We start from the raw sequence: 9,180 nt of genomic DNA, 5'->3' as shown, positions 1-9,180 counted from the left end.
ATTTCTGCCCTAAAAAAAGAATAACTTTATACCACACAGCTGGACCATGTTGTGTTTTCACCACTGCATGTGGGCGGAGACTGGCGGCAAAGTTTTATGACCGGCCATAGAAAGCGAGGCTCCTTTTTTGCTGCTTCATTATTCCTGAGTGCCTTGGAAGAACACAAAGAAGAAGCTGGAGGGACAAGTGAAGTGATGATGTGAGCGGGCAGGGGGGGTTGATTGTCAGAGAAAGGGAGGATAAAAGGAGGGACCCCCTCCTTCCCACTCGCCTCGCATCCCTCCCTCCTTTGACGTCACTGGCTGAGACATACAAAACAACGCTCTTGCCGCTGATCTCCTCAGTCCGCTTTCACTCATGCACGCTTGCTCCCATCAGACCAAAACTACGCCGGCTTGGCCACTCGCCCTCCCTTCCCTCCCACGCACACAAACGCCATTCGGGACCAATTGGAATTAGCCAGCTCGATCCAAACTCCGCAGATGTGACGGAAGGGTGCAATCTCAGGCCTCTCTCCATTTGGCAGCAGCACTCCTCATCGAGGAGAACAATACATCCACTTGGGAGAGGCGAGAGGGAGGGTGGCCTCCGGTCCCAGGCTGACACACGCTGACCCGGGAGCAGGAGAGACGCTCCGCTCCACACAGCCCCACACCTGCCCGGGCTTCAGTCCTTGGACAGCTCCTGGCTGCCTTCCAATGCACGCTGGAGCATCCTCCTCGTGATGATGGAAACGGCGAGTTCGGTCCAGGAGAGCGCCGCCATGCTGCATCAGAAGCAGCTTTTTGAGAAGTTCTGGAAGGGGACCTCCAAGGCGGTGTCCATGCCGAGGCCGGAGAGCGCAATCGTGGCCAGCATCACCGCCCGTACTAGGTTGAGCCGGTGAGTACACGGCGTTGCAACTTTGACAGCTCTTGATGGGCTTCAGTGTTGATGAAAACGTGTAACATAGAAGAATCTGAATCGTCTTTGCTGTTACCACAGTTGGCTGCTTTCATGAAACACTCAAAATCAATGTCAATGTCCATGAAAAAAAATGCACCTGAGGTTTATTGAAGACTCAATGTTGCCAGCATTGACCAAAATTGGAATGATTGTTTCACTGTTGACGTTTAATTGAAGTTGATGAAAATCCGGACCTTTGGTTTGTTGAAGACTCTAAAATGATGTCATGTTTTGCAAAAAATGTGTTTTTTAAGATGCGTAATCATGTTCAACAATTACGAAATCATGTACCTGAGTTTTATTGAAGGCTAACTGTTTGCAAAAATATGCACGATCGAGTTATTGAAGGATCTCAATCTCCATTGATGTTTATGAAAACACATATTTGTTCATGAAGGACTCTAAATTGCGGTACATGTATATGAAAACATACAGGTTGGATTCGTTAATGAGCCCTAATAGTGTTAGATATTTACAAAAACCTATGTCTGAGATTTACTAAAGTCTAAATGTCAGTGTGGGCGGCACAGTGGACGGCTAGTTAGCACAATGGCCTCACAGTGTAGAGGTCGTGGGATTGATTCCGGCTCCGGCCTTCCTGTGTCGAGTTTGCGTGTTCTTCCCCGTGCCTGCTTGGATTTCCTCCGGGTACTCCGGTTTCCTCCCATATCACAAAAACATGCTTGGCAGGTTGATTGGACACTCTAAATTGCCCCTAGGTATGAGTGTGAGCGCGAATGGTTGTTCGTCTATGTGTGCCCTGAGATTGTATGAAAAGACAAACAAATACATTTTTACAAAAACACGTACTGTCCGTTAAGTTGCTTGAAGATTCTTAACAGTGTTTTATGTTGACAAAAACTACTAACTGAGCTTGATTGGAGACTCAATTTCATCAGTGTTCAGGAAAACACGTACAGGTTTGAAGGATGGTGAGCTGTATTAAAAATAAAAAAGAACATTTCTCATCATTCAATTTAATTATAGTCTAAAATCCGTGTCAATATTTACTAAAACATGTACATTAATTAAACTGAGGACTCGACAATGATTTCAAAAACATACTTTAAGTCCTTTGAAGACCCAAAATCAATTTGGAAAACATACGTTGGGTTCGTTGAAGACTTCGCATAGTGGTCAGTTTACCTTAGATCCATAGAAGACTCTGAATTGACCCCAATGTTAACGGAAATAAACATCTCTATGTTGCTGAAAACGTGTACGTTAGTTTCGCAGGTTGTTAGAGACCTACGTTGCGTCCAAATTTCCAAGCTGCATCCTGCAAGTTGAACTTCCGGCGTGACTATACTGCACGTGGTATCCAAATTCACGCTAACACGTGCAGCCTTAGAATCCAGCCTTTAAATCTGGCCTTCGTTTCCATGGAGATGGCCCCTGAGCGAAGGCTGAGATTTTTAATTTATTTGTATTTAAATCTGATTTAGGAACGCGGAACATATAGACAAAACAGTCAGGAGGTGACAAACATAGAGGCAAAGAAATAAAGCACTCAAATACAAAGTTTTGTGTGCTTTGAAATTTGCAGATAAAACAATCTATATCTATCTATCTAATATATCCTATTTTTATTCAACATATAAACATTAGGTTTCTGATTAATGGACATTTATGAATATGCCATTTATCCAAGAGTATGATATAATTTTTTTTGTGTTATTTTGCATCGGTTACACAACAGTGTTGAGGGTAACGTGTCACAAAAGTAACAGTAATATTTTACATTTTGGCAGGAACAACATAAAATAATGAGTTACTCTTAATATTTTTGCAATGCTATTACAGTTAATGAATCTCGTAACCCATTACAAATTTGGGACCACAAACAAATTTAATCACATAATTTAAACTGGAGAGCTATTGAAACCTAACAAACAATGTAAGCTAATTACATACCCAATTACTACAATTAGAATTTCTTGACTCGCTGGACACACTATTCTGATTGTTTGTGAGCAATCAAAATGCAAGTCGTCTGCCTCGAAGACGATGACGTCCAATGGGCAATGACATCATGCTTCAGCAACTCCAATCAAACAAACTACAATATCATCAATCCATTATGTGAGCCGCTTATCCTCACAAGGGTTGTGACGTTCAATTCATTAGAGTCAGATGTTCTAGTTTATTATTTTAATTTTTTTACTGGATATTAGATCAGTTCCATATCCTCGTTACAATTTTATCAGCATGGTGGCATATCTTGCATTTTCCTTTAAAAGTGTCTGAATCATCATTAATGAAATTAATGCCCAATTAAAAATAACTTACGCTTGAGTAACTAGTTACTTAACAGAATAAGAAACTGATTACTTTTACATGCAAGTAACCAGTAATATATTTCATTTTTGAAATAACTTTCCCAACACTGCTTTTGAGTTACTTTGAATGACACACCTTTCACTTTATTGTTGAAAAAAAAATATTTAGCGTGAAGGCTGCCCCATGGCAATTCATAATTCCCACATTGCTGAGGGCTTGCGCAGTCTGCCGGAAATGAAAAAGAAGAAGCTCTTCTTCTACGCATGTGTTCTGTGCTTACAGTGGAGCATTCTGCTTTGAAGGTTCAGGCAGAAGCACTAGAGTTATTTTTGCCATGAAAAGCTCTGATTGGTCAATCGTCGTAGCCAGGAATAATTGGCCTGCCGTGAATCGGCTATTTTAACATGATTACAGAAGAATTGTTTATTTTAGCTGTGATGATGTGTAGTCTGGCGGGAATCAGTTCTTTTACCGTGAGACATGCACTGTGCGTGGTTCCCGCCTTGCTTCACATTCTTCTGTCTCTTCACAAAGTTTTCGATATACTGTGACTGAAAATTACCTGCATTACCAACCGAACCCTAACAATTGCTCGCGGAGCAGGTGATCTCTGAACAGACTTTTGCCAGAGCAAGAGCCCCTGTTCAGTTTGTTGATGAACCTCTTTCCTGAACCAGGAATGACGGCATGAATGATGCTGAGCTTGAGGTCCTGGTCTTTCTCTTCTGGGTGGCAAGTGGGGCATCATACCGAGTAGTGTCACAAGGCTTTGGGTTGATGCCAAAGGTTCACCGTCCACTACATCGTTCCGTCCACTGGGTCACTTGGGAAACAGTGGGTCTTTGCTGCCAAGACATCCACTTCCCCAACACTGCAAGAGAGCTTCAGGCAATGACCCGAGATTTTACAGGGCAGGCAAGGCACCAGCCTTTTCAAGTGCTGCCGTGGTACTTGATGGCTGCTTTCTAGAATAGTCCTGGAGTATATAAAAATGTGTTAATTTGAAGGCAGCTCTTAAGCCGGTCCAAATTCGCAATGGGTTATGCAGTCCACGGAGGCGACATGAGGAGGAGACTTTGAACGCAGCTATATACTAATTTTACACTGAAGATTGCGTCGGCCCACGACGTGTTGTTTTGATTTCCAACACGCCGCCAGTGCAACTCTCGCTCGGGTGACCTATGAATGCCGCCCATGCCCTCCATCCGCTTCATCTTAACGCCAAATTAGACGTGTTAATTAGAATTAGCACAGCCAATTGCTTCCAGACGCTCAATCGCACAATGTACATTCAAAGGGACACTTGATCCAGATGAATATTGGCACTTATATAATACGTATGCATGTAAAAATAACATCAGTACTAAAATTCACCCCCCTAAAAGTCTCTGTCGTGATTTAAGGGCTTTTTTGGGATGAGATTTATGACAAATTGGCACCGTCGCTTTTGGGGCCCAGCTTATTTTTTCCATCTCAGCTTTCTAACGTCAGGGTGGCAAGCATTGTAATATTGCTTAGTTTGTCAGTTCTGATGTATGAAACGGCGACCAATTCCCACTAAAATTCATATTTTTTTACTTTACTACTCTTGTCCACTTCAATCTGAGAAAGTATACATCCAATATTTTGGATCAAACATGAGCTCATATGAGCAAAAACCATGATCACCTCTACAAAATAAAACCACTGTGCCAGTCACTTCTTCATTACAAAGGCTGAAGTAGGCAAAAGCATGAAAGCGCACACAAAACTGGACATTCAGCCAGACATGAGCATTTCGTCCCAGGGACGCTACGCCAGTCTGTCCTGGATGGACGCCCATCTTACTGACAAAAAAACGCCCAATCAATCAATCAATCTTGCAAGCATCACTGAAAACAATGTTCGGTACCCAGGCATATATGTCAATGTTTGCATGCGCGAGTCCTCCACGTTATTCAAAGTGTGGCATTGTGTAACGTACCAAAACATGTATGTAAAAAATTTACGTATTTATAAATAACGAGGGCCAAGGACACTGAGTTGGAGTGGCATGTCATGACAAAAAACTAAATAAAACACACACGTCGCTGAATATGTCAGAAAACTGTATCTCTACTTATGACCATATCAATCTCTATAAGCTTTTCAGCGTCCGGGTGTGACGTCGATTACGTTCGTGTCCGCCACCGCTTGCAGCCATCAACGTTGTGGTGCTAGCCGGCGTTCATTTCAGATGAACGCGTAATAACGGTTGAATGTAAATGTAATTTATAACGACCTACAATTAACCTTACGAAAAGCCTCTCTGAACGCACTGTGTTGCGAATCTTGGTGACTTGACACAAATGTCAGAAACTGCACATAAGATCATTTTCATTTCCTCACTCTCTTTTAAGTTAGCCATAGAAAAGCTCATTGTTTTGTTATGTTTTCAGAGGTTCAAGTGAGCCCAAATAGAGACGTCCACATTCATTTTGGAACAAGTTGGTCGTGTTATTTTGACATTATTAGGGACATATTTACAATGACTACGAATAATATCGATGATTACAAAAAATACATAAAATGAGCTTGTTGAAAAATTGACTACGTTGGCTAGATGATCCCTTTAATGGTGCCGCTCGTTGCACACCTACTCATTGAAATACTTTGCTTTTGTGCTATTGATCACAGCTCTCATATTAGATCTTCTGGTGTAGACCAATAAGTGGCTAGCTGTGCATTTGATACCTGGGCTTTCAGTGGCACCTTGGCCAACTTCATCCACCTCTTATTACGTTCAGTGGCGTGGACGTTTTCAATCGGCCACTGAAATCCAACCGTTTCCTGCCCCTGACAAAATGTATTTGTCAAGTAAGTTTTTCAATGGGTCCTGTGGTGGGGCGCCCAGTTTGTCTGTGAAATTCTGGTATGCACACAACTCTAATGACAAACATTTCAATTAGTGTCGGTGTTTCATTGCTTTGGATGTGAGCTCAGCACAGGTTTTGAGTAGAAGAAAAATATAGGTGGTGATGCTTGCACGTGGTAGGAAGCCAAACACCTCTCACTCAAACATCCTAAGTGTAATATAAACAATGTTGTGTGATGAGAAGAGGGAGAAAGTAGCAAGTATGTGTTGAGATGGAGAGAAAAGATGCCGCAGTTCATGGATTGAATCAGGAAGGTGACGTAAAAAACATTCAACTCTAGCCAGACGGTGAGTCAGAGTGGCTCACGCTGCTTGCCTTGGTTACATTTGAGTTAATCAAGTATTAGTATGCTGTCCAAAAAAACTTTCTCTCATTTCTGCTGTTTTATTGTTTGAGGTGTCACAAAAGCAAAAGATAAAATGTAAAAGTCAGTCGTTTGTTTTCACGCACTGGAGAGTGATAAAGCATTGTCTGTATTATTGTTGTATTGCACTGGAGAGGGGAGCTCTCTAATCTCGTTGCACTCTTGAGTACAATGACAATAAAGGGATTTCTAATTCTAATTCTAATTCTACTGACTTCAGGTTGTTGAGCATCATAAGCATCATCACCCGCTTGAAGCATTTGAACAACCTCAAATTGGTTTGGATAAAACCTTCTCACTGTGCCATGCATTCGCTGAATCAAGATTTTGTTTCCGATGAGTCCCACTGCAGGCCCCTGTATGGTCTTTGCCAGGCTCTGTGCCAATGTATGTTCAAGGAGATCGGCCCTTTCAACAATGGTACTAGTAGCAGGTTTTCCGCCTCGTTATTTGTCCAGATCAAGTTTAGAGGAATTCGCCATATTAATTCTAATGTGCGTCAGAGCACTGTTACGGCTGTAAAGCTTAAACAGAGGCCAGAAAAAAATCTTGCCGGCCGGCAATTATCCAACAAGGCTCCTGCGTATCCTCTTGGACTTTGAAGAGTCAAAACCTTTCATGCCCTTTCAACCTGGAAAAGTACTCAGACACACTACTGAATAGATCGGATGGTAAATGACAGAGGTTATTTTCCAACCAGATGGCGCCTCAGTAGCTTGTAACGTATTGACAGCGGAAACTCTTATGCCATCTGACCTGCCCACCAGAAAGGAGTAATTGGGGACAGTGCATAGGGCTGGGCGATAAACCGAAAATTTACCGTTACCGAAATTTATTAGAATGACCGACATCATTTTGCCCATGTCGGTAAATTCGGTGTCTAAAAAAAAAAAAGAAAAAGAAGTCTTTTCTGTCTGCGGCGATGCTCATGCCCCTTTAAGACGCCTCAAGCGCGTGTAGTCACGTGACTCCTCCCTTCTGAACAAGAATGTAAACAAGACGCGTTCGTAGCTGGCGATTCAAATCCTGAAGCGGCTGACACGGCTGCGGACGAAGTAACGTTAGTTGAAATTGTTCCTGTCGCGCTTGTCCCGAAAATAAAGTGGACATCTGTCGTTTGGAAATGTTTTGGTTCCATAAAGACGATGTTTAAGCAAAAAAACATGAACTACAAAGTGCGTCGTAAGCACCAGAAACAGCGCGTCCAACCTTTTCTTTTTCACCACCCACAACACAACCATGCTTTGACTTGGAGCTTGTGCTAAAAGTTCAAAGTGAGGAGCAAGTTTGGACAAGTGACAACAGCCCATAACGGAGGCGACACCATACGAGAGAACGTCTCAGAGGTGGACGCGATAGCCGAGCACATAGCTAAAGATAGAGCTCCTCTTGTTACAATGGAGCGGGCAGGATTCAAACGCCTCATGAAAGTAGCCGACAAGAGGTACGAAAATATTTGCCGCAAACAGCACTTCCGATATGGACAACATCGGGACGGGAGCGGAGACATGTCAAGCATTTTGCATCCACATCCGACTTGTGGTCTTGTCGCAATATGGATCCCTGTTTGCGGCTGAATGTGCATTACATAGACGGCAAGTGGCGATTGCGCACCAGGGTAATCGAGACGGCACATTTTCCTGATGAAGCACATGCGTTTATTTGGCATTGGCATTCCATTGACATTTTTTTCCCATTCTATTTAGCATTTTGTTTACAGGCGACTAGCGCCTTTGCACATGGCATTATTTAGATTGTTTACACGATACCTTTACACAAATCTAGGCCTTTGCAAATGGAATTACAGCATCTCGGCACAATATATTTACATAAAAAGATTTTGTGAGAGGTACCCTTTTTCTCCTGTTCTTTGTGACATTGTTCAAGTCACGCAAAGCAAGCTAGTTTGAATGTTTATTCAAATGATTTTTGTACTTCTATTTTTCATTGAAAGTAATGCGTACCAGTTGGTCAATAAAAAAAGCAGTTAATATGCATTTCCTGCATTTATTTTGATTTTGGTCCTCAGGGGGAATTTATCGCGCATTTATCGTTATCGAGGTAAAACTGCCTAATTTATCGCGATATTGATTTTAGGTCATATCGCCCAGCCCTAACAGTGCAACAGGTCCATTTAGCAAGAAAGGCTTCTCAAGCGGGATCTTTTCCTGGCAAACTATGCAGCCAAAGGACTGATGAAAACAGCAAACTCCTGGATCACACAAAGCCAGGGAACGTCTATTAGCAGGGCTGCATCTGAACTTGGCATCAACAAAAGTTTGAATTAGCAGATGTTTTGGAGTGTGATCAAGTTTTACCTGTGTGGAGCTTCAGTGGATGGCGGTGGCAGCAGGCCATCTGCTGTTTGTTAACAACGGATCCTGTTTAAACAAAACGTGTTAGAAGTCGCACCAGTAGATTCTGAGATCCGAGGCAGTAGTAGTTCTGTAGGTCAACCTTCTACCATTTTCATCAACTAAAGGTTTGGTTTTCATGAACTTAACATTGTGAAGTGTTTGTTAGATTAGGCCTCTAAAAAATAAATAAATAAATAATTTTCCTAAAACGAAATTGTCTGCTATAAATGAATCAGTCAAATATAAATAGGGCTCTTTGATATTGATTTATTGATTGATCGATTGATTGATTGCTGCCATCCATTAAATATTGATAACATAGTTACTGGTAGCATTGCA

General features: G+C 42.2%; 1 protein-coding gene across 2 annotated transcripts in view; it reads left to right on the top strand.

Moving 5' to 3' along the window:
• The first annotated feature begins 335 nt into the window (after positions 1–335).
• Positions 336–9,180, top strand: part of srrm4 (serine/arginine repetitive matrix 4) — a 58,889-nt gene continuing 50,044 nt past the window's right edge. For both annotated transcript variants that reach the window (XM_088302547.1, XM_088302538.1), the window contains exon 1: positions 336–883. In XM_088302547.1, the coding sequence (XP_088158673.1) occupies positions 726–883 (158 nt within the window). In that variant the 5' untranslated portion in view covers positions 336–725. The remainder of the gene's footprint in view (positions 884–9,180) is intronic.

Source organism: Idiotropiscis lumnitzeri, chromosome 1, assembly GCF_059441095.1.
Source record: "Idiotropiscis lumnitzeri isolate Australia: NSW breed Sydney's pygmy pipehorse chromosome 1, RoL_Ilum_1.0, whole genome shotgun sequence".
Taxonomy (NCBI): Eukaryota; Metazoa; Chordata; class Actinopteri; order Syngnathiformes; family Syngnathidae; genus Idiotropiscis; species Idiotropiscis lumnitzeri.
This window is presented reverse-complemented; position numbering and strand designations above follow the sequence as displayed.